Source organism: Scyliorhinus canicula, chromosome 9 (genome assembly GCF_902713615.1).
Source record: "Scyliorhinus canicula chromosome 9, sScyCan1.1, whole genome shotgun sequence".
In the NCBI taxonomy this organism is placed as follows: domain Eukaryota; kingdom Metazoa; phylum Chordata; class Chondrichthyes; order Carcharhiniformes; family Scyliorhinidae; genus Scyliorhinus; species Scyliorhinus canicula.
Window position 1 is genome coordinate 63,436,363 of NC_052154.1, and position 26,527 is coordinate 63,462,889.

Sequence of the window (26,527 nt, forward strand, 5' to 3'; positions counted from 1 at the left end):
GGAAAAACGTATGCTCAAGAAATTGATAGACTTGTGTAGAAATGCGGAGCTTGCAAATCGTCAGTCAGAGCACATGTATGACAGAGCAGAGCAAGAGTTACATTGTATTGAGAGACATTTCTGGCCGAAATGTCGGAATAATCACAAATGCTACAGGCACTATCCACAATCGAATGGAAAGACTGAGGTGGCAGCGAAAATTGTTAAAGGAATTATCAGGAAATCAATGTCGGTTGAAGGAAGATCAGTCAGCACATTGTCAAGATATGCACTTAGAAAAATCACTGAAAAAATCAGCTTTGGAAAGCAGAAAAAGCAATTTCATAATATGAACAAAAAAATTCTGGAAAATGTTGGCTGATCAGGCAGCATCTGTGTAGAGAAATAGAGTGAGCATTTCAGGTTGTGACCTTTCATCAGAACTTGCTGAACTTGTCCATCATTTTTTGTTCTTATTTCCGATTTCTGGCACCCACAGTATTTTGAATTGTTTCTAATACAAAAGTAACATAACATAAAAGAAATAGTGAACACAAAATAAATTGTGATCGTTGCTTCTTTTGCAAATCACTTTAACGTTGTGGCCTCTCAGTCTCGATTCTTCTAAGAGCGGGAGCGGTTTCTCCCTATCTATTCTGCCCAGCTTCCTCATGATTTTGAATACCTCTATCAAAGGATCTTAGCCGTCTTCTCTCCAAGGAGAACAGTCTTAACTTCTCCAGTCTATCTTCATAATTGAAAGTTCTCATCCCCGGAACCGTTTTTGTAAACTACTTCTGCATTCTCTCCACTGTGTTCACATCTAAAGTGTGGTGCCCAGAACCGTACTCAATACCAGCTGAGATCAAACTAGTATCCTACACAAGTTCAGCATAACCTCCTTTCTGTTATACTCTATGCCCCTATTAATAAAGCCTGGATACTGTCTTCTTTATTAACTGCTTTCTCCACCTTCAATAGTTTTGAATATTCACACCCAAGTCCCTCTGCGCTTGCACACCCTTTAGAGTTGTACCCTTTACATTATACTATCCCTCCATGTTCTTCCTACCAAAATGAATCACATCAGACTTCTCTGCATTGAACATCATCTGCCAACTATCTGCCGACTCCTCCAACTTGTTTATATCCTTTTGAAGTTCTACACTATCCTGCTCACAGTTTATAATGCTTCCAAGTGTTACATCATATGCAGATTTTGAAATTGTTCCCTGCACACCAAGATCTAGATCACTAATATACATCAGGAGAAGTAAGGGTCCCAATACCAACCCCTGAGGAGCTCCACTACAAATGCTCCCCAGCCCAAAAAACATCCATTAGACATCATTTTCCATTTCCTATTACCCACCCAATTTTATATCCACATTGCCATAGTCCCTTATATTCCATGAGCTAGAAATGTTCCCACAAGTCTGTTGTGTGGCACTGTATCGAATGCCATTTGGAAGTCCATGACCACATAAACAATATTACCTCCATCAACCCTGTTACCTCTTCCCTCCAGCAAGTTATTTATAAATGTTTTTATTCAGTTTTCGTATTTTATATTGAACAAATTACAAATTGTTAGGAGAGAGAAACAAAAAAAAAAAACAAACAAAAACAAACACGCAAAAATTAACATACATATTTACAGGTAAGCATCTTCGTAGTAGTAACTGCGCCCCCCCCCCCCCCCCCCCCCCCAACATGTTTATTTAGCTTGGTTTTGGGCCTTAGCTAGCCATCGAACCCCCGTAACGAACCTGTAGCCCCCCCCCCCCTCCCGCTACCTTCCCCCGACTATTCTTCCTCTTGTACATTGGCCACAAATAGGTCCCGGAACAGTTGCATGAATGGCTCCCACGTTCTGTGGAAGCCGTCGTCCGACCCTCGGATGGCAAATTTGATTTTCTCCATTTGGAGAGATTCCGAGAGGTCGGACAGCCAGTCCGCAGCTCTGGGCGGTGCTGCTGACCGCCAGCCAAACAGGATTCTACGGCGGGCGATCAGGGAGGCAAAGGCAAGGGCATCCGCCCTCCTCCCCAGGAATAGATCTGGCTGTTCTGAAACCCCGAAGACCGCCACTATCGGGCATGGCTCCACCCTCACTCCCACCACTTTGGACATTACCTCGAAGAAGGCTGTCCAGTACTCCACGAGTCTGGGGCAAGACCAGAACATGTGGGCGTGGTTGGCCGGGCCTCTTTGGCACCGTTCACATCTGTCTTCCACCTCCGGGAAGAACCTACTCATACGGGTTCTTGTTAAGTGGGCTCTATGTACCACTTTTAGTTGCGTCAGGCTGAGCCTTGCGCACGTGGAGGTGGAGTTGACCCTATGCAGTGCTTCGCTCCAGAGTCCCCACCCGATCTCCATCCCCAGGTCGTCCTCCCATTTCCTCCTTGTTGCGTCCAGTACGGTGTCGTCCCTATCTACCAGTCGGTCATACATGTCACTACAGTTCCCTTTCTCTAGGATACTTGCGTCCAGTAGGTCTTCCAGTAGTGTCTGTCGTGGCGGTTGTGGGTATGTCCTTGTCTCCTTTCGTAGGAAGTTTTTGAGCTGCAGGTACCGTAGCTCGTTCCCCCCAGCTAGCTGAAATTTCTCTGTCAGTTCGTCCAGTGTTGCGATCCTGTCGTCCGTGTATAGGTCCCTGACTGTCAGTGTCCCCCCGTCCTGCCTCCACCTTTTGAAGGTGGCGTCGGTCAGTGCTGGTTTGAACCTATGGTTGTTGCAGATGGGAGCCCTGTTCGACATTTTGGTCAGGCCAAGTTGCTGCCGCAGTTGGTTCCAGGATTGGAGGGTGGCTGTCACCACTGGGCTGCTGGAGTGTTTTTTGGGTGGGGATGGGAGTGCTGCCGTGGCGAGGGCCCGGAGGGAGGTTCCCATGCAGGAGGCCTCCTCCGCACGCACCCACTCAGCTTCTGGCTCCTGGATCCATCCCCTTAGTCGCTCGGCTGTTGCTGCCCAGTGGTAGAATTGTAGATTCGGGAGGGCTAACCCTCCCCTGGTTTTTGTTTTTTGTAAGACCTTCTTTGGGATCCTAGCATTTTTACCCCCCCATATGAACGCCATGATGAGTTTGTCCAGCGCTTTGAAAAAGGCCTTGGGGATGTAGATCGGAATGGATCTAAACAGGAAGAGGAACCTGGGCAGTACGTTCATTTTGATCGTCTGAACTCTCCCCGCGAGGGAGAGCGGGAGTGTGTTCCATCTTTGCAGGTCCTTTTTAACTTCCTCCGTCAGGCTGGTGAGGTTCCATTTGTGGATCCCTTTCCAGTCATGGGCTATTTGGATCCCCAGGTAGCGGAATTTATGTCGGGCTTGTTTGAACGGCAGCCCCTTTAGTGCTGCCCCCCCCCCCCCCCCCCCCCCCCCCCTTGCGGGTGTAATGGGAAGATCTCACTTTTGCTCATGTTGAGTTTGTAGCCCGAGAAGGCTCCAAACTCTTTCAGGAGCGCGATGATTCCGTCCATGCTGCTTTGTGGGTCCGAGATATAGAGGAACAGATCATCCGCATAGAGTGAGACTCTGTGCTCTCTACCTCCCCTTCGGATCCCCCTCCAATTTTTTGCTGCCCTGAGCGCGATTGCTAGCGGTTCAATTGCTAGTGCGAACAGCAGCGGGGACAGTGGGCATCCTTGTCTGGTGCCCCTGTGCAGCTGGAAGTATTGGGAGTTGGTATTGTTGGTCTGTACACTCGCCATGGGAGCGTTGTACAGGAGCTTTACCCAAGCGGTGAACCCTGTTCCAAGCCCGAACCGCTCCAGTACCTCTATGAGGTATTTCCACTCGACTCTGTCGAAGGCCTTTTCTGCGTCCAGGGAGACGATCACCTCTTGTGTTCTCTCCCCGGAGGGGGTCATTATCACGTTCAGCAGGCGCCTGATGTTCGCGGTCAGCTGTCTACCTTTGACAAAGCCCGTCTGGTCCTCTGTGACCACCTCAGGTACACAGTCTTCTAGCCTTTTGGCTAGGATTTTGGCCAGTATTTTGGCGTCTGCATTCAGCAGAGATATGGGTCTGTATGACCCACATTCCGTTGGGTCTTTGTCTTTCTTAGGTATCAGCGGGATTGAGGCCTGTGCTAACGTGGGTGGCAACGTGCCCCTAGCTAGCGAGTCTGTGAACATCTCCCGCAGGTGCGGGGCCAGCGCTGTCGCAAATTTTTTGTAGAAGTCCGCCGGGAATCCGTCCGGTCCCGGCGCCTTCCCCGCCTGCATGGAGCTAATGCTCTCCATGATCTCTCCCAGTGCTAGTGGTGCTTCCAGATCCCGTTTTCTGCCCTCTCCCACAACTGGTATGTTCAGTCCGTCAAGAAACCGGTTCATCCCAGCCTTCCCCGTTGGGGGCTCTGAGATGTACAGCTCTTGGTAGAAGGCCTTGAAGGTTTTGTTAATCCTCTCTGGTTCTGTTTCCAACGTGCCTCTGGTATCTCTGATTTGCGCAATTTCTCTGCTGGCTGCCTGCTTTCTCAGCTGGTGGGCCAACAGGCGGCTGGCTTTGTCTCCGTGTTCGTATAGGGCCCCGCGTGCCTGGCGGAGTTGGTGTACTGCTTTCCTGGTGGAGAGCAGGTCAAAGTTCCTTTGTAATTCTTTTCTCTCCGCCAGGAGTTCTACAGTCGGGGCCTCGGAGTATTTATGGTCTACCTCCAGTATGGAGTCGACCAGCTTCTGCCTAGCCACCCTTTCCTCCCTATCTCTTTGCGCTTTGTAGGCTATGATTTCCCCTCTTAGTACGGCCTTAAGCGCTTCCCAGAACGTGGAGGGTGAGACCTCCCCGTTTTGGTTGATCTCAGTGTACTCCGCTATGGCCTGCGCTATCCTTTCGCTGAAGGCCTTGTCAGCTAGTAAGGCACCGTCCAACCTCCATTTGGGGCGCTGGGCCCTTCCCGTCTCTAGCCGCACATCCATGTAGTGTGGAGCGTGGTCTGATATCACAATTGCGGAGTATTCCACCTTGTCTATCTCTGGAAGCACCGTTTTCCCCACCACAAAGAAGTCAATTCTGGTGTACACGTTGTGTACTGGGGAGAAGAAAGAGAATTCTTTCTCCCCCGGGTGGGCGAATCTCCAGGGGTCTACTGCTCCCATCTGCTCCATATAGTGGCTGAGTTCCCTTGCCATGTTTGAGGTTTTCCCCGTTCTGGGGTTTGATCTGTCCGTCGTTGGGTCCTGTACACAGTTGAAGTCCCCCCCCCATGATTAGTCGGTGCGTCGCTATGTCCGGGATTTCTGCCATGGTCTTTTGGATGAAGCTCGTGTCGTCCCAGTTGGGCGCGTACACGTTAACTAGAACTACCGGCGCCCCATCCAGGGCCCCGCTGACCATGACATACCGTCCCCCTGGGTCCGTAACCGTCTTTGCCTGGGTCCGTAACCGTCTTTGCCAGCAAGTTATTTAAACATGATTTTTCCCTTTTCCATGTTGCATCTTCATAATCAACCCACATTTTTCCATATAACTATTAATTCTATCCCAACTATTTGTTTCTAGAGCCTTTCCCACCACTGAAGTTAAACTGACTGGTCTGTTATTGGTGGCATTAGCCTTACAATCTTTTTGGAACAAAAGCATAATGTTTGCAATTCTTCAGTCCCCTGTACCTACACTGAGTCAAGGGAAGACTGAAAAATTATGGCTAGTGCCCCTAGAATTTCCATTCTCACTTCCTTTAATATCCTTGGATGCATCTCATCTGGTCCCTGTGCCTTGTCAACTTTAAGGAAAGGCAGTTTATCTAATACCATCTCATTAGCAACTTTGAATCCTTCTGGTTACAGAGTTTCCTACTCTGCCATCACGACCTGGGCAGTGTTACGATCTCAGTTGATGTTACAACTGGATGGGAAGATCCCACAATGCTGGCTCAAAAGACTGTAACTTTTATTTTTTTTTTAAAGGTGGCATCAGTGAGTGCTGGTGTGGACCTATGGTTATTACAGATGGGAGCTTTAGAACATAGAACAGTACAGCACAGAACAGGCCCTTCAGCCCTCGATGTTGTGCCGAGCAATGATCACCCTACTCAAACCCACGTATCCACCCTATACCCGTAACCCAACAACCCCCTTTAACCTTACATTTTAGGACACTACGGGCAATTTAGCATGGCCAATCCACCTAACCCGCACATCTTTGGACTGTGGGAGGAAACCGGAGAACCCGGAGGAAACCCACGCACACACGGGGAGGACGTGCAGACTCCACACAGACAGTGACCCAGCCGGGAATCGAACCTGGGACCCTGGAGCTGTGAAGCATTTATGCTAACCACCATGCTACCATGCTGCCCCACTTTGTCGGGCATTTCGGTCAGTCCGAATTGCTGCTGTAGTTGGTTCTAAGTCTGGAGGGTGACTACCACCACTGGGCTGCTGGAGTGTTTCTTGGGTGGGGATGGGAGTGTTACCATGGCGAGGGCCCGGAGAGAGGCCTTCTCCGCGTGCACCCACTCGATTTCTGGCTCCTTTATCCATCCCATCACTCTTTGTGCTGTCGCTGCCCAGTGGTAGTACTGTAGGTTTGGGAGGGCTGGCCCTTCACTGTATTTTGTTTTCTGTAGGACCTTCTTTGGGATCCTAACATTCTTTCCCCCCCCAAACAAACAAACGGCATGATTAATTTGTCCAATGAGTCTGAGACCTGTATTAAGCACACATCTTAATTTCTATCTCCATTTTAATCCAGAGAGCTCTGGATTTGTTCACTTTACCTTTCCCTTTTGACGGAATATACCTTGACTGTGCCTGCATTCTTTCTTCTTTGATGGGAACTTATTGTTCAGCGACAGTTAATCCCATAAATCTTTGATTCCAGTCTATCCGGCCGAGCTCCATTCTCGCTCCACTGAAGTTGGCTCTTCCCCAATTAATTCCTCTTACTCTGCATTGCCATTGTCCTTTTTTACCATCATCCTAAACTTTATGATCACTGCCTCCGAAATGTGCCCCCACTGACACTTGATCTACTTGGCCTACCTCATTTCCCAGAATCAATTCCAGCAGTACCTCTTTTCTTGTTGGACTGGACACATATTGCTGGAGAAAATTCTCCTGAATGCACTCTAGGAACTCGTGAACCTTCCTGTCCTTCACGCTGCCTTAATCCGAGTTTATTTTCAGGTATTTAAAGGCCCCCATTATAATGGCTCTATAATGTTTGCACCTCTGTGCAGTTTCCCTGCAGATTTGTTCCTCTACATTCTTCCCACGAGTTAGTGGCCTGTAGACTTCAACGAGCAATGTAATTGCACCCTTTTTGTTACAGAACAGGCTTGTCCAACGTACAAGCCGAGGGCTCATCCAGCCCTCAAAGCCCCTCTGAGTGGCCCCCAGAATTGGTTTTCAAAATCCTGGTCAGACAGGCAAGTTTGAATGTGAGATCCTGCAATCACACACTATTTCTCTCCTGCATTTGCTGAGCCTATGCAGCAAATATAGGAAAGAAAACATTTGTGACTGGAGGAGCAGTAAACACTAACCACAATGCATTTGAGGCCCAGTGATCGCAGGAATGGGGAGGTGAAGGCCGGGGAGCCCAGGAACAGGGAGTATAGAGCTGGGATGCCCAGGAGTGGGGAGCTAAAGGTCTGTGATCCCAGGAGTAGAGAGATAAAGGCCTGGGAGCAGGGTGCTGAGGGTCAGGGCGCCCAGGAGCAGGGAGCTGAGGGCTGAAGACCCCCGGATGGGTGTGCTCAGGGCCAGGTAGTCCAGGAGCGGGCTCAGGGCTGGGGAACTCTGGAGCGAGGAGCTAGCCCGATGAGTGGGGAGCCGAGCTTAGGAGCAGAGATGCCAGGAAGAGGGATCCAGGGATCCAGAGTAGAGCACAAGGCTGCGGAAGCATCTGAGTAGGTGAGTGACTGGATACTGTGTGAGAGAGTGTGAGGTATGAAGGTGCAAAAGATAGAGTATGCTTTTGGTAGTGGGGTGGGAGATTGTCTATTGAAGTTGCAAAGTGTGTGATGGGGACAGTGCATAGCCAGGTTGGGGAGAGTGTGTGGATTGGGGGGGGAGAACTAGTGTGTCCATAGGTCTGGTTCACTTCCAGTATTAGGGTTTTCATTCGCCCTCACCCACACATACCACTGTGCACTCTCGTCCACTCTCGCAATGGGTGAGGGTGAACGAGTAAGCACTCTGAAACATACTCGTCCTATTACACACTAATACTGATATTTATTTATTTCTCTTTTCTTTTGGTCAGCAAGATTTTTCATTTATACCTTTTTTAATTCATGTGTAATGTTGTGCCTAACTTTATTTCCCCAAATCTGCTCATTGGCCTCTTGAGTGAATAAAAATTTGAAATGTTGCCCCCTGCCCACAGGTGGAAAGTTGGACAACCTTGTTGTAGAGTATACATGGATCTGCTTTAAAAGGACTCCAAGACCTATCCACACCCCTAGCCAAGCTGTTCCAGTACAGCTACAACACCGGCAATGTGGAAAATTGCCCAGATGTGTCCTGTACACAAGAAACAGGACAAATCCAACCCAGCCAATTACCACCCTATCAGTCTACTCTCCGCCATCAGCAAAGTGATGAGAGGAATCATCAACAGTGCTATCAAGTAGCACTTACTCAGCAATAACCTGCTCACGGACGCTCAGTTTGGGTTCCGCCAGCGGCAGTCAGCTCCTGACCTCATTGCAGCCTTGGTTCAAGCACGGACAAAAGAGCTGAATGCCAGAGATGAGGTGAGAGTGACTGCCCTTGACATCAAGACGGCATTTGACCAAGTATGATATCAAGGACCCCTAGCTAAACTGGAGTCAATGGGAAACAGGGGGGAAACTCCACTGGTTGGAGTCACAAAATGGCACAAAGGAAGATGGTTGTGGTGGTTGGAGGTCAATCATCTCAACTCCAGGACATCACTGCATGGATTCCTAGGGTAGTGTCCTCGGCCCAACCATCTTTAGTTGCTTCATCAATGACATCCCTTCCATCATAAGGTCAGAAGTGAGGATGTTTGAGGATGACTGCATAATGTTCAGCGCCATTCACAACTCCTCAGATAATGAAGCAGTCCATGTCCAAATGCAGCAGGACTTGGACAATATCCAGGCTTGGGCTGACAAGTGGCAAGTTACATTCGTGCCACACAAGTGTCAGGCAATGACCATCTCCTACAAAAGAGGATCTAACCACCGCCCCTTGATATTCAATGACATGACCATTGCTGAATCCCCCACAATCAACATCCTGGGGGTTACTATTGATCAGAAACTGAATTGGACCCGCCACATTAATACTGTGGCTACCAGGTCAAAGGCTAGGAATCCTACAACGGGTAACTCACCTCCTGACTCCCCAAAGCCTGTCCACCATCTAAAAGGCATAAGTCCGGAGTGTAATGGAATACTCTCCACTTGCCTGGTTGAGTGCAGCTCCAACAATACTGAAGAAGCCCAACACCATCCAGGACAAAGCAGCCCACTTGATTACTCCCCCTTTCGCAAACATTCAATCCCCCACCACCGACGAACAGTGGCAGCCGTGTGTACCGTCTACAAGATGCACTGCAGTAACTCACCAAGGTTCCTTAGATAACACCTTCCAAACCCACAATCAATGCCATCTAGAAGGACAAGACCAGCAAATACCTGGGAACCCAACCACCTGGAGGTTCCCCTCCAAGTCACTCACCACCCTGGCTTGGAAATATATCGCTGCTCCTTCACTGTTGCTGGGGCAACATCCTGGAACTCCCTCCCTAACAGCACAGTGGGTATACCGATGCCTCAAGGACTGCAGCGGTTCAAGAAGGCAACACACTACCACCTTCTGAAGGGCAACTAGGGGTGGGCAATAAATGCTGGGCTAAGCAGTGATGCCCACATCCCGTAAATGAATGATAAAAAAAAACAAGACAATGCTACTATACCTGTGTACAGCTTAAAAACTCCTCACATGGCCATGGTGTATCCTCAGGAAATTCACAAAGTGATGTGGAGCTCATGTCCTGCAGGATCCGGTCAATACGATATTCAATAAGGTCATTTATTCTGTGAACCAGCAAATCAATTTCTCCTTTGGGACAGAAACATAAGTAAAGACCAGAAAACCTATAATCACAAATTCAATAAGAAAATGAAGGAGAGGATGAACCATGACCACGTCAAGTGGAGTTTCTAAAATGTTCCTCTTGTTTTATGCTTGAACATATAAATATTTCTTTTGATTGTATCAGTCTTCATAATTACTACCATTTATGCTTTTATGCTGTTCTAAAATAGCAAAACCAATTGGTGTTTGGAAATACTATTTACCTGGTTCCATACAATGTAACTTTGCCTTTATAAATGCATTGTATGACAATACCCACATTTTGCAGTCAATGGAAAATTGATGATGCTTGCCGCTATCCTTGAAAACAGCTGTTCACAAAGATGTGGTGATCCATGGAGCATCATTTTCGACTTTCTTGATGTTAGTTTAATTCCATAGAATCCCTGCAGTGCAGAGGGAGGTCCAATCCTCTGAAAGAGAAGTTTCCATAGGCCCAATCCCCTGTCCTATCCCCGTAACCCCATGCACTCATCATGGCCAATCCACCTAACCTGCACATCTTTGGACTGTGGGAGGAAACTGGAGCCCTGGAGGAAACACAGATAGAAACAGGGACAAAGTGCAAACTTTACACAGTCACCCAAGGCCAGAATCAAACTCAGGTCCCTGGTGCTGTCAGGCAACAATGTTAACCACCTTGCCGCTATTAGCTGCAGAAGATCATCATGCAAGCTAAGCGGTCAATCACCTTGAAGAATTCTCACGTACAGCAAATTGAGAAGATAAAAACACTGATTGTCCTTCATTTTTTCATAATTTTACAGAGAGAGAAATAACATTGGGACATACACATGGGACGTAGGTGGAATTTGAAATGCCAGTAAGTGTTTTAACATAACAGAGAAATTTGATATTCCACCAGAAATATACAATTATTTTTCATGACCAAAGACGCTGTTTAGCAGTAATTATAATTCATAGAATCATAGAATAGTTACAGCAACGGAGGAGGCCATTTGGTCCATTCTGTCTATGCTGGCCCTCTAAAGGAGCAATTAATCTCACGTCACTTCCCTGCCTTTTCCCTGTCGCCCTTAATGTTTTTCCTTTTCAGATGATGACCCCATTCTCTTTTGAAATCCTCAATTAACTCTGCCTCCACCAAATTCTTGGGCAGGCCAGCATCACCCACATCCCATCAATTAATTTTTTAAAATTCCAGATCCTAACCACTCACTGTGTGAAAATGTTTTTTCTCATGTTATCAATGCTTCTTTTGGAATGAACCTAAATCTGTTCCCTCTGGTTCTTGATCCTTTTGCCAATGGGAACAATTTCTCCCTATCTATTCTGCCCAGGCACCTCATGATTTTGAACACTTCTATCAAATCTCCTCTTAGCCCGCTCTTCTCCGAAGAAAACAATCCTAACTTTGCCAATGTTTCTACGTAATTGAAGTTCCTCATCCCTGACATCATTCTTGTGAATCTTTTCTGCACCCTCTCTAATGTTTTTACATCCTTTCAAAAGTAAGCTGCTCAGAACTCGGTACAATACTATAGTTGAGGCTGATCCAGTAATTTAGAGGTTTAACATGACTTCCTTGCTTTTCTACTCCATGTCCCTATTAATAAAGTCTATGATGCCATATGCTTCATCAACCTTGCTCTCCAATTGTTTCACAATCTTCAATGATGTACATAAATACCCTGGTACCTCTCTTTCTGCATTCCCTTTAGAATTGTACCCTTTAGTTTATATTGGGCTGAATTTTCAGCCCTGTGGGATCTTCTGGTCCCACCAATGGCGAACTGCACCCCCCTCCTCCTCCCCCCTTCCACTCCACGTTGGCTTCCCCAGCAACGGTTTATATGAGCCATGCAAAACGCTGTTGACATCGGCGGGACTGAACGATTCCGCTGCCAGGCAATGGCGGGCTGTTTTGGTTACTGGAAAACATGCCGCAGGGATGGAGTCAGAAAATCCCACCCATTGTCTCTCTGCATTCTTCCTGCCAAAATGAATAATTTCACACCTCTCTGCAATAAATTTAATCTGCCACCCATTCCACTAACCTGTCTGGGTTGTTTTGAATGTCTACTCTACCTCCTCATGATTCACAATATTTCCAAATGTCTTAGCACCCCCAAATTTTGAAATTATGCCCTGTCTACCTAGCTCTAGGTCGGTAACATATATCAGGAAGAGCAGGGATCTTAACACCGATCCATGGGGAACTCCTCTATAAACTTCCTCCTGTTTGAAAAACAATCTTTCATCACTACTCCCTGGGTGGAATTTCACGGCCCAACATGGCAGGTTGGAGCAGGAAAATGCAGCAAGCCGTTCAAATGTCCATTGACTGGCGGGACCAGAAATTCCCACTGGTAGGAGGGGCTTTAAAGTTGAGCTCCCTGTTTCCTGTCACAGTTAATTTCAAATCCATGTTGCTACTGTCCCTTTGATTCCATGATGTCCTACTTTGCTCACATATCTGTTACGAGGCACTTTAAACTAAATCAACAGCAATTCCCTCATCAACCATCTCTGTTACCACATCAAAAAAACTCAAGCAAGTTAGTTAAACATAATTTGTCTTGAACAAATTCACACTGCCTTTCCTTAAATTGACCTTCACTGCCTGAGAGTGTGGTGGACGCAGGTTCAATTGAGCCATTGAAAAGGGAATTAGACTTTTATGTGAAAAGGAAGAATGTGTAGAACTATGGGGAGGCAGCGAGGGATTGGAAATAGGCAAATTGCTCATTCGGAGAGCAAGTGTAGACATGATGGGCCAAATGGCCTCCTTCTGCACTGTAACAATGCTGCGATTTCAAAGATCTCCATGTGCGCATTTTGTTCCCCAGAAACCGATGGAGGCAGGGTCATTGAATATTTTTAATGCAGAGATAGATAGATTCTTCACTAACGAAGGTTACCGAGACAGTGAACATAGAACATACAGTGCAGAAGGAGGCCATTCGGCACATCAAGTCTGCACCGACCCACTTAAGCCCTTATTTCCCCCTATCCCTGTAACCTAATAACCCCTCTAAACCTTTTTGGACACTAAGGGCAATTTAGCATGGCCAATCCACCTAACCTGCACGTCTTTGAGCTGTGGGAGAAAACCGGAGCACCCGGAGGAAACCCACGCAGACGGGAGAACTTGCAGACTCCGCACAGACAGTGACCCAGCGGTGAATCGAACCTGGGACCCTGGTGCTGTGATGCCACAGTGCTGGCCACTTCTGCTACCGTGTACCCTATCGAACCTAGGACCCTGGCACTGTGATGCCACAATGCTAACCATTGTGCTACCGTGCTGCCCCTTTCAACATATCACCTCTCATTCTTCTGAACTCCAAGGAGTACAGACCCGATCTACTTAATCTTTCCTCACACAGCAGTCTCTCTGGTTGCAAAGTGTGCCTTTCGACTGAACAACCAACTAACAGAACCATAGAATCCCTAGAGTGCACAAGGAAGCCACTCGGCCCATCGGGCCCCCACCGACCACTCTGATTGGGCACCCTGCCCAGGCACACTCCTCCACAATCCCACCCAACTCACACAAGTTAGATCAACCATGATCTTATTGAATGACAGCGCAGGCTTCAGGGGCTGATAGAATTCAAAATTCAGTTTGGGAGTGAGAAAGTGGAGTCCCACACCAGTGTTCTGGAATTAAACAAAGGTCATTAGATAGGCATAAGGACAGATTTGGCCCAAGTAGAGTGGGCAGGAAGGCTTAAAGGTAGGTCAGCTGATCAGGGGAGTTGTTTGAGGGATATTCAATTCCTCACACAATATATTCCAGAGAGAAAGAAAGACGGTTAGATGGGGTACAAAAACATCCATGGCTAAGCAAGGAAGTTAAGGGCAATATAAAGACAAAAATTAAGGTATACCATGTTGCAAACGCCAGTGGCAGGCTGGAAGATTAGAAAACTTTCAAACATAACTAAAGGGTTACTAAGGGCTACTAAAAAGAATAAAAGAGCTATGGTAAATTACAAAAGAAAGCTAATGCAAAATATCAAAAAGGATAACAAAAGCTTCTATAAGTACATAAAAGGAAAGAGAGTCACTCAACTAAATGTTGGCCCCTTGGAAGATGAAACCATAAAGTTAATAGTGGGGAACACAGAAATGGCAGAGATGCTAAATCAATATTTGCCTCAGTTTTCATGGTGGTGGACAGTAGTACCATCTCTATAGGAACGGGTAATTCAGAGGTAATAGAAAGGGTGGAACTTAGAACAATCAGCATCAATAGGGAAATGGTACTCAACAAACTATTGGGATTGAAGGCAGACAAACCCGCTGGGGTCTGATGGCCTACATCCTAGGGTGTTAAAGGAAGTGACAGCGGAGATAGTTGATCCATTGGTCATAATTTTCCTAATTTTCCTGAACACGGGAAAGGTTCCAGTGGGTTGGAAAAATGCTAAAAATGCTTATTCAAAAAGGGAGGGAGGCAGAAAATAGGAAATTACAGACCAGTTAGTTTAACATCGGTTGTTGGGAAATGTTAGAATCCATTGTTAAGGAAGCAACATCAGGACATTTGGAAAGTCAAAACCCAATCCATCAGAATCAGCATGGTTTTATGAAGGGTAAATCGTATTTGACTATATTTGCTAGATTTCTTCAAAGATGTAACAAGCCAAGTGGATAATGTGGATCCTGTAGATGTAGTATATCTGGCCTTCCGGAAGGCATTTGATAAGGTGCCGCACAAAAGATTAAGTCTATACTCTTTAGAGTTTAGAAGAATGAGGGGGAGATCCAATTGAGGTATATAGGATGATAAAAGGTATGGATAAAGTAGACGTGGAGTCGATGCTTCCTCTTGTGGTGTTTTCTCGAATGAGAGGTCATAGTCTCAGGATAAGGGATAACAAATTTAAAACAGAAATGAGGAGGAACTACTTCTTCCAAAGCGTTGTGAATCTGTGGAATTTGCTACCCCAGAGGGCGATGAATACTGGGACAGTGAGTACATTTAAGGAGGTGTTGGACAGATTTTTTTCCAAAATATTTTTATTTGGTTTTTAACATTTTAACATTTTATACATTGGACAAAACACAAAGCAAAAAGAATAACAGAAGAACCCTTCCCACACTCTACCAACCAATACATAAATGACTCAAAAAATCCCCCCCCCCCCCCCACACACTTTTAGCAGCTGACAGTACCAACTCTTTAAAGTGAAGAATAAACAGACTCCATCTCATATGGAATCCCTCAAGGTGAACTTAACCTTCTCAAGATACAGAAACTCCCATCAGGTCCCCCAGCCACACTGAGGCACAGGGCAGAGAAGCTGACCTCCACCCCAACAGGACCTGTCTGTGAGCAATCAGCGAGGCAAAGTCTAAAACACCCATCCCCGTCTGCAGCTCCGGTAGGACCGACACCCCAAATATGGCCCCCAGGAGACTGGGCACCAAGTCTAAGTGCAAGATTGTTGAGGTGGTGCTGAAGAAAGAACCCCAAAACCTCTCCAATTTCGGACAGGACTAGAACATATGTGCATGGTTGCCCGGGCCTCTCCCACAATGCTGGCAAGTGTCCTCCACCCCCTCAAACAACCAGCTCATCGTTGACCTCGTCAGGTGCACCCTGTGCACCATCTTTAATTGTATCAATCCTAGTCTCGCAAACGAGGTTTAGGCGTTCACACTTCGCAACATCTCACACCACAACCCCTCCTCCAGCACCACCCCAGCTCCTCCTCCCACTTGGCCTTAACCCCTCCAATAATGCTGCATTCTCCTCCAAAATCCTCCCATAAATCGCTGAGATGCCCACTTCCCCATCACCGACAACACCCTCTCCTACAACAAGGAGGGTGGTGACACCGGATATGTCGAGAAAACCTTCCTTGCAAAATCCCAAACCTGCATACACCTAAAGGCCTCCCTCCGTGGAATCCTAAACTTCTCCGCCAACTCCTCCAAACTCACAAACCGCCCTTCCAGAAATAAATCCTTCATTTCTACCACCCCCCGCTCCTCCCAGTCCCGAAACTTAGCATCCAATTTCGCCGGCACGTACAAATGATTGTCTTGGATTGGCATCAGCTTCGACCCGGCCCCTTACAAAAAATACTGCCAAAATTGCCTCCATATCTCCAGTGTGGCCATCATCCCCGGACTACCAAAATATTTCCCTGGGGCAACCGGGAGCGGCACCGTTGTCAGCGCCCACAGACCCCCCCCCCCCCCCTCGCACAAGAGCCTGCCTCCATCCTCACCCACATTGCTTCTTGCTTCCTTCCTCGACCCGCACCTTCTCGCCGTTCACTGCCCAATAATATTAACTCAGATTCAGCAGGGCCAAACCCCATGACTGTTGCAATCTCTGAAGAACCACTTTCTGAATCCTCACTACCTTACCTGCCCAGACAAAGGACGGAATCAACCGTTCCACCCCCATAAAAAATGCTTTTGCAAGAAGACCGATAAACACTGGAATGAAAAACATTCACCTTTACCGACTGTACCCGGCCTACCAATGACAAGGGGAGACTGTCCCACCTCAACAAATCCACCTTGAGCCTGCACATCAGGCTTCCTGGTATATAAGAATACCACTGCCTTCCCACCTCACCTCCCGATTCTGCTTGGCCCATCTCCAGACCTTCTCCGCCATCTGATAGACGTGAAAACAGACTATTACAGCTCTTGGTGGATCATTCGCCTTTGGCTTTGGCCGGAGCACCCAATGGACCCTATCCAGCTCAGAGAGAGGTGTTCTACTCCTCCCCCAACAATTTGGCAAACTTCCCCGAAAAGTACTCCCTCGGCTTCGGGCCTTCCAGCCCCTCAGGCAGCCCACGATACGAAGATTCTGCCACCGTGACCTGTTGTCTTTCCAAGAGCCTCCTTTATTGGGGCCAGCGTATCCTCCACTGACTGTCTGAGCATTCCCATCATCTACTTCCCATGCTGCTCAAAATGCTTCACAAACTGTCGCTCAAACTCCATCGCCATCACCTCAGCCTGGCGAGCTGGCTGCCGCTATCTTTCCTCCCACAGAACTCTGCACTGTACCCAGGACCACTGGTGGACCAGCGTCGTTGCTTTTCGTGCTCAGTTCTTTTGCTGGATTTTTAACATCCTCTCACAGCCACGACTTTACTGAAGACAGTTCACAGAAACATTCCCCCCAAAAGTTGTTGAAAAGGGCCAAAAAATGAGAACTCTGGTGGGAGCCAGCCATCGTATGACCTCCATGTCATCACCGCAAGTCTCCAGACAGATTTTTAATTAGTAATAGCTTGAAGGGTTACAGAGAATGGGCAGGAGGGTGGAATTGAAGCCATGATAAGGTCAGCCATGATCGTATTGAATGGTGGGTCAAGCTCAAGAGGCTAAATTGCCTACTTTTGTTCCTGGTTCATATGTTCTAAGAAAGAACTATTCAGTCTAATTCCATCTTCCAGCTCTTGGTCTGTGGCCCTGTAGGTAATAAGTCTTACAACACCAGGTTAAAGTCCAACAGGTTTGTTTCAAACACGAGCTTTCGGAGCGCAGCTCCTTCCTCAGGTGAAGGAGCACTGCTCCGAAAGCTCATGTTTGAAACAAATCTGTTGGACTTTAACCTGGTGTTGTAAGACTTCTTACTGTACTCACCCCAGTCCAACGCCGGCATCTCCACATCATGGCCTGTAGGTAATAGCACCTCAAGCACAAATCTGCTGTTCTTGATTAATAAGGGGATTTCTTCATTAATAAGGGGATCAGGGGGCGGCATGGTGGTGCAGTGGTTAGCGCTGCTGCCTCACTGTGCCGAGAACCTGGGTTCAATCCCGGCCCTGGGTCACTGTCCATGTGAAGTTTGCACTTTCTACCCGTGTCTGCATGGGTCTCACCCTCACAACCTAAAGATGTGCAGTGTAGGTGGATTAGCTACTCTAAAATTTCCCCTTAATTGGAAAGATTTGAAGAAAAAAAATGTTTTTAAATAAGGGGATCAGGGGTTATGGGGAGAAAGCAGGAGAATGGCGATGAGGAACATATCAGCCATGATCGAATGGCGGAGCAGACGATATGGGCCGAATGGCCTAAGTCTGCTCCTATATCTTATGGTTTTCTGGATTAGCTTACTCCTGTTTGTAAGTTATATGTTTATATGAGTCATCAACGACACATCCTGTGGAGGAGTGACTATTGTCTGATAGCCACTTCTGGATTTCTATGTTTAATTCTGCAGGTGAAGGCGACAGACTTTGCTGTCAATTTCATAAACGTAATGACTAGGAACCCTGACAATTTCGCTGTCATTGCAATAGCAAAACGTAGACCATTAAATATGGAGAGAAACTCAAAAGAAAACTGTTGGTTATCATATCTCCATCATTTATCATACAACTTGGAGTAATTTGCACTTGAAACGATCGTGTTAAATGTGCAATATCTGCTCAAACCTACGAAACACCATTCCTGTGTTCCATTTCAGTGTTTAATGGTTAGCCAAGAATATTTTGCACAATTATCCAAATCAAAATGACTCTTAAGTGAAAGCTGATGTAACTGGCATTGATTGGAACAGAATTAATTACCTAATTTTGCATATACGTTATCCACAAAAAAGTCATTGTTTAATGATGTCCAGTTAAGTGTTACAAAGCCTGGCTGGAAAGCTTCATCAATCCTGTGCACATGAGGTGAAATGAGGGTCTCATAGATAGGTTTAATTCTTGCCCGTACTCTGGAGTTCTCTTCTAGCAATAGCTGGAAATAACGACAAAGAATATTAGGATCCGCAACTCATTCCTTAATTTTGATAGAAGGATAAAGTTACTGGGGTTAGAGTTCCTTGATACTCTCAGCAATCAAAGATCTTTGAGGGGAGCTAATTGCTAAAATTACCCCTCATAATTAATTGTTGCGAGGAGCAAGTTATCTTGCAAACAGCTTTGGGTAATGTCATAAAACAAAAACATTAAGCTGGGATAGTTCGGACAAAATCACAGTTTTGAAATCACTACTGCGTATTTCTACAAATATTTTGATCTATATTTGTGCTCAAAGTATTGGAACTCAGTAAATATTTTGTCGACTTTTGTTATCGAGTGCCAGCAGCAAATATGGTATATCCAGATATAGATCAAAATCCCTCAACTTCAGCCAAAGAATATATAAAACGCAACTTCAGAAGAGTTCAAATGCTTTAAATTGTTTTAAGTATTCTGCCATAACTACCTTCACAATATCTCCAACCACGATTCACCAAATTATCCACTGCTTTAACAGAGATTTTAACATATTAATTTTAAATAGGTTTATGTTGCCATTAAATTAACAAAGAATTAATATCATAGAGAACATTTTGAGCCCATGAATGTTTAAGCTTGGCACATGTGTGCACATTCTAACAGATGCAAAAAGGCATATTTTAATATTCCTTCCATTAAGTAAATTGTACATGTGTTTTCGTAAATAAAAAACATAAACACTTCTGTCAACCATTCCCAGCCTGGTGGGGTCAGGGGCCAACTTGAGTGGGTGGAGGACCTAAGATGTTGGTGGGAGGGGGCAGGAAGACCCAGTGAGGTGGTTATGGCTGATAGAGGAGGGAGGGGGTATGGGAGATTCCCCCAGGCCAAATGGTGACATGGAATATACAGGGATTGGTTGGGCCGGTGAAGAGGGCCAGAGTCTTTTCGCATTTGAAGAGCTTGAGAGCCGATGTGGTGCTGCTGCAGGAGACCCATCTGAGGGTGGAGGACCAGGTATGGCTTTGGAAGGGTTGGGTGAGTCAGTTGTTTCATTCTGGCTTTGATAGCAGAGCCCAGGAGGTAGCAATATTGATGAGTAAGAGGGTTAGGTTCCAGATGGAGCAGGTAGTGGCCCATCAGGGGGTAGATACTGTGATGTTCTCAGTTTTGTTTGTCTGGATGTCTTGATTGCTTGGTGTTGAACAAAGAACATCAAACTAAGTAAATTAGAAAAGCTGATTTATGAACACTACTTAAATAAGATTCAAACGTATTCCTAAAGTATAAGGTTACGAAATTAAACTATGCTATCTCTAACTGCAGAATTCTCAAATACACAACTGATCTATCTCACGCCTAAACACGTTCTCTGAATCAAGGGAGGTCACATGATATATATACGTGACTGCTCTTGATCACCTTTTGGTGGTAAGAAGTATTAACATCACATTGTTGACTCTTTATCTCCCATAACATATACATATTGTTACAGATACGTTATAGTTAAGGGGACTTTGGAGGGCAGGTCGGGGTGTTGGTTTGCGTGAATTCCTCAAACTGGGATTATGTGGGTTTATGAAGAGGATGTTGGCAACCATCCCGGGCTTGGACATGGATCAGTTGGTTTTGGGTGGGGACGTAAATATGGTTTTGAACCCGAGATTGGATTGGTCGAAGCCACACTCACAGCCCCTACTGAGGGAGGGGAGTGTTCAAGGTGCTGGCGTTCATGAAGGAGATGGGGGGAGCAGACCCATGGCAGTTTCTGCACCCAGGGGGTAAGGAGTGTTCTTTCTTTTCTCCAATGCATAATGTATATTCGAGGATCGATTTATTTGTCGTGGGAAGGCTGTTGCTGCCAGGGGTGAGGAAAGCTGAATACTCAGCTATTTTTATTTCAGATTGTGCACCGCACTTGGTGAGTGTGATCTTGGAGAGGGGGATGGCACCGAGGCCGGCGTGGTGGATGAACATGGGTTGCTGGCGGATTTGCATTTCTGTGGGAGGATGGCAGAGATCATTGATGATTATGTTAGATTTAATAACAACGGGAAGGTCTTGTCGTCGGTGGTATGGGAGGGGTTGAAAGCGGTGGTGTAGGGAGAGGTTATCATGTATAAGGCACAGGTTGACAGGGAGGCTAGGGAGGAATGCCAACAGTTGGTGGATGAGATCTTGGAAGTGGAGGGAAGTATATGGATGATCCCATCCCTGAGTTGTTGGTTAGCAGGAAGGAGCTGCAGACAAAGTTTGATCTTTTGTCCACGGGGAAAGCGGTACTACAGATGAGGTGGGCAAAGGGGCCGGCGTATGGACATGGGGAGAAGGCCAGTTGTTTGTTGGTGTGTCGGCTCAGATGCCAGACAGCCTCCAGGGAGATTGTTCAGATTTGGGATGGAGCGGGAGAGTTGGTGTCGGTGCCAGAGCAGGTGAATAGGGTATTTGAGGACTTCTGTAAGAAATTGTACAGGTCGGAGCCCCCGGGGGATGAGTCAGATAATTGGCAGTTTTTAGAAAGATTGGAGTGTCCCACGTTGGGGGAGGAGGGCAGGGCCGGGTTCGATGATCCCGTAGGGATTGAGGAGGTGCGGACGGTGAATGGAAAAGGCGCCAGGGCCGGATGGGTTTCTGGTGGAGTTTATAAGAAATTTAGGCAAGTTGGCACCGTTGCTGGTGGAGATGTTCGCGGATGCGGTGGCGAGGGGCTGCTCAGAGTCAATGGGACAGGTGTCTATTTTGCTTTTGTGAAAGAAAGATAAGGACACAGTGGAGTGTGGGTCATTTCGGCCGATATCCCTGTTAAATGTGGACACCAAGATACTGCCAAGGTATTGACATTTGGGCTGGAGGAGTGCCTCCCACAGGTAGTTAGTGAGGACCAGAGGAGGTTTATAAAGGGGAGGCAGTCAGCATCAAATGTGCGGTGTCTGTTAAATGTGGTTCTGTCCCCGGCAGAAAGGGAGGAGTAGGAGGTCATAGTGGTGTTGGACGCGAAAAAGACGTCTGACAGTGTCAAGTGGAGCTATTTGTTTGCGGTGCTGGAGAGGTTCAGGATAGGGCCTAAATTTGTGGCATGGTCAAGTTGTGATACACGGATCCGATGGAGAGCGTTCGTACGAACGAGGTGATCTCGGGGTACTTCCAGCTTCAGAGGGGAATGAGGCAGGAGTGTCCCATGTCCCTCCTCTTGTTTGTGTTGGCGATAGAGCTCTTGGCCATTCCGCTGAGGCGTTCAGATAAGTGGAAGGGTATAGTAACAATAATAATCATTATTGTCAGAAGTAGGCATACATTATCACTGCAATGAAGTTACTGTGAAAATACCCTAGTCACCACACTCCGGCGTCTGTTCGGGTACACAGAGGGAGAATTCAGAATGTCCGATTCACCAAACAAGCACGTCTTTCGGGACTTGTGGGAGGGAGTGAGGAGGGAGTGGAGCACAGGATGCTGACGACCTGCTTTTGTACATATCAGACCTGATTCCTAAGGTGTGAGACATAATAATAATCACTTATTGTCACGCTTCAGTGAAGTTACTGTGAAGAGCCCCTAGTCGCCACATTCTGGCACCTGTTCGGGGAGGCCGGTATGGGAATTGAACCCGCGCTGCTGGCAATGTTCTGCATTTCAAGTCAGCTATTTAGCCCACTGTGCTAAACCAACCCAATGAGGGCTGGCACGAAATGGGGCTGCGACAGAGGTTTGAGGCTTTTTCAGGTTGCAAACTAAATTTGGAGAAGAGTTTCCCTGCCGGGAAAGAGGACTAACGTGCGGGGGTTGCCGTTTTGGGTGGTGGCACCCATTCATGTGTCTGGGGGTGCAGATGACTCGTGATTGGACCCGACTCCCTAAATTAAATTTCACAAGCCTAGTGAGTCGGGTCAATGCAGACTTGCAGACGTGGGATAGCCTCCCCCTGTTTCTTGCAGGCCAAATGCAATCGGTGAAAATGAATATTTTGCCATGTTTTCTATTTTATCCCAGTGACCTCGGTCTTCCTGCCAAAGGTATTTTTGTGGGAGTGGAGCCGCTAATCTTATCATTCTTTTGGGCTGGGAAGATCACTAGGATTGATAAAACGGTGCTTCAGAGAGGGAAACAGTTGGAATGCCGAGAAGGTGTGAGATTGGGGTAATGAGCCTGAAGCAGTGTGGGTGAAGATGGAGGCTGGCTCGTGTAGGGGGTCGAGGTTGTGGGGGTTGGCTATGGTGCCGCTCCCGCTCGTGCTGGGGAAGTACTCGAGTAGCCCAGTATTGGTGGCAACGCTGAAGATATGGAGGCAATTTCGGCAGAATTTTAAATTAGGGGCGCATCGAAATTGATTCCGGTCTTAGAGAATCAAGTTTGAACCGGCCAAATTTGATGTGAGGTTTCGGGGCTGGGAGGAGAAGGGGGTGGTGACACTAAAGGATCTATTCCTGGGAGGACAATTCGCAAAGTTGAAAGAGTTGAGGCAAAAGTTTGGTTTCGGACCGAGGTTTTTAGGTACATGCAGGTGGTGGATTTTGTCAGGAAGATTTTCCCAACGATTCCAGTGATGCCTCCCCCCCCCTCTTTGCTGGAGGGGATGCTGTCAGTGATGGGGTTGGAGGGGGATGTCATCTCAGCTATTTATGGGATGATTATGCAGGAGGATGCGGTGACTTTGGAGGGTGTGAAGACTAAGTGGGAGGAGGAATCGAGGGGGTGCTGGAAGCGAGGTGTTGCAGAGTGTGAATGCATCAACCTCTTGTGTGAGGCTGGGGCTGATGCAGTTAAGGGTGGTGCACAGGGTGCACCTAACAAGGTTGAGGATGAGTCAGTTGTTTGAGGGGTGGAGGACTTTTGTGGGCATCGTGAGAGGGGGGCAGGCCAACCATGTACATATGTTTTGGTCGTGCTGAAGTTGAGGAAATTCTGGGGCTCCTTCTTCAGCACCATGTCACCGAATTAGCAAATAGTCTTGGAGCCCAATCCCCTGGGGGCCATATTCGGGGTGTCGGACCTGTCAGAGCTGCAGTCGCGGTAAGATCCTAGCAGATGGCTAGGATGCAGGCGGGTCCTGTTGTGGTGGAGGTCAGATTCTCCATCCTATGCCTCAGTGTGTTTGGGGGACTCGATGGGGTTTCTGTGTCTGGAGAAAGTTAAGTTCACCTTGAGAGGGAATGTGAAAGGGTTTCTCACTTTAAGGAACTGGCCTCCATCAGCTGCTGGGGGGAGGGGGGGGGGGGGGTGAGGGAAGTTAGTTTCTGGTTTATGGGGTGGGGAGGGGGGGTGCATTTTGTATTTTTGTTTGTCTTTTCCTTATGTTTATGTATAAAATGTTGAAAATTTAATGAAGATTTTTTTTAAGAAACCATTCCCTCATTTTAAGACAAATTTAAGGTAGATGGTCAGGTTCAGGCTGAAAACCCACGTGCATCTCTGCAGATACACAGCTGAGTTTTTACTCCAGATTTTCTGGCACAGAGAATCTGAGGGCATGGCTTGTACTGTCATTGTGGTACCTCGGGGTCTGATAGAGCTGGCAAGGCTGACTCAACACAAATCGGGGCACCATCTTTGAAGGGCGCCGCTATCTCAAAGTTACATTAAAGGACCCCCTCTCAGCCCCATGGAGATCGGGATCTCCCCCACCCCTCTCCCCACCCTCAACCACCCTCCTACACAACATGAACATAGGGGCACCACCAGGGGGCACAGTCAGCAGTGCCAGGGTGCAATACCCAGCCTTGTCCCTCAACCCCGGGACCTCCAGGCACCTTCGCACCCCCGGCGTGATCAACACAACTAGGTTTCGCTTTTGAAAACCAGGCGTGATTCACGCGGCGTGACATCACGCCGCTACGGGGAAGGTTACGTCATGGGTGAATGCTATGGCGTCAAACCCATTAGTTACATTAAAATTTATTTAAATCTATGAACCTGATTACGTCACTGGTGAGGGGCGGGGAAGATCTCAAACTGAGATTCCACCGGTGTAAATCCCGGTTTTGGCTGCTCACAAGATTTTGTGGCCATTATGGGATTTGTGCTCGCGGCAAACAGGGACGTCAGATCACGATCATGGTCTTTTTATTCTTACTTAAATTAATTTGTCTGATGTATGCATCCTTTAAGTGAAACTTTGTTTCTTGAGTAAAACACATACTGCAGGTAACATAAAACTGTTCATGTGTGTCTGCCAGAACAATTTGGAGAATTATTTTGTAAGTCTCTTTTCGTCTATTTACATTTGTTTTTACCTTGTGAAGAGAAGCATAATCCTCTACATATTATTACCGTGCCATCTCAGTGGTAGCCATTAATACCTGCAGTTTATTGTACATCTTTTTCAAAATGTGTCGTTTTTGGAGAAGTGCCTTTGCCGTCTCGGAGATCTCTAAACCCATTCGAGCCATGCACTCAGCCTCTCTGATCAGCACTGTCAGATAAGGGTCAAAGTTCACAAATATTTCGCCAGTGCCTGGATGCTTCACCAGTAAAGATGCCTGGAAACCAAATTGGACAGTGTCCATCTGAAACAGAATTGTGTTGTTTCAATATGTCAGGAAAAGAAATCCAAAATGGTATCCAAAACTTTAACCTTTTTGCTATTTTTTAAATGCATTTTCTGCAGAACAAAAAGAATAGCTGCTACAAGTCACATTTTGTTTTGGGCGGGATTTTCTGACCCCCCGCCGGGTCGGAGAATCCCGGGGGGGCGGCGCAAATCCTGCCCCGCCGCCTTGACGCCGGATGCCGTATTCTCCGGCGTCGTTTTCTGGCAGGGGTGGGATTCACGCCATGCTGGTCGGGGGTCATTGGCAGCGGCCCCCCCCCCCCCCCGGCGATTCTCCGGGCCCCAATGGGCCGAGCGGCAGTCTGTTTTTGGCCAGTCCCGCCGGCGTGCATCTCCAGTATTTTCGATACCCGAAAGATTGCCACCATTGTGTCTGGCCAACCTCCACCCCCACAATTTTACATAACGTCCCAAACACTGCTTCACAGTAACTCTCCAGCTTCTCGCAACCCCAGAATATGTGTGCATGGCTCGCCGGCCCTCGCCCACATTTCTCGCACTCATCAGCCACCCCTTGAAAGAACCCACTCATTCTCTTCTGGGTCACGTGCACCCTATGTACCACCTTGAACTGAATCCAGCTCATCCTTACGGCAAGAGGAGGTTAAATTCACCCTGCGCATCGCCTCACCTCACCCCAGCCTATTTCCTACTCCACCTCCTCCTCCCATTTGTTTTTGATCCTCACCTCCTGTGCCCCCTGCTCCCTACACCACCCAGATACATCCCCAATCCTACCCTCTCCCAACTCATCTGGGAGCAGCAATTACTCCAATAGGGGAACCTGGGAAATGGCCTCCACTCCTTTCCTGCAAAGTCCCTCGCCTGCATGTATCTAAATTGACTCCCCCTCGGCAACTCAAATCTCTTCCCCAGCTCATCCAGGCCCTCAAACTTCCCTTCCAGATACAGGTCCCTCACCCTTTTCAGTCCCGCCTCTCCCCACTTCCCATCCATCTCCCCCGGCTTAAACCTCTGTCAACACTGACATCCTCTCCAACTTAAAGTGTCTCCGCAGCCCACACCCTAACTGTTGGCTGTACCACCAGGCTCCCTTTATACTTTCCCGGAGCTAGTGGCAGTGGAGCTGTCACCAGAGCCCTCAAACTGGATCACCTACAGGACTCCTCCTCCACCTTGACCCACTCCACATAAAGTAGCCCAACAGTAGTACAGCAGGTGCGGGAGCGCCAGCCCCCCTTTCTGCCTCGGCCTCTGCAGCAGGATAGGACCCTCTGCGGTAGGATAGGACC

The 26,527-nt window shown here is 47.4% G+C and overlaps 1 protein-coding gene across 1 annotated transcript in view; it reads right to left on the reverse strand.

The window, feature by feature from the left end:
• The window catches only part of LOC119971355 (dynein heavy chain 5, axonemal-like), a 461,705-nt gene that overhangs the window by 338,244 nt on the left and 96,934 nt on the right, over positions 1-26,527 (reverse strand). Inside the window, exons 15-17 of the mRNA XM_038806777.1 lie at positions 25,024-25,230; positions 18,572-18,743; positions 9,874-10,019 (exon numbers count right to left, since the gene is read on the reverse strand). Coding sequence (XP_038662705.1) covers positions 9,874-10,019; positions 18,572-18,743; positions 25,024-25,230 — 525 coding nt within the window. The remainder of the gene's footprint in view (positions 1-9,873; positions 10,020-18,571; positions 18,744-25,023; positions 25,231-26,527) is intronic.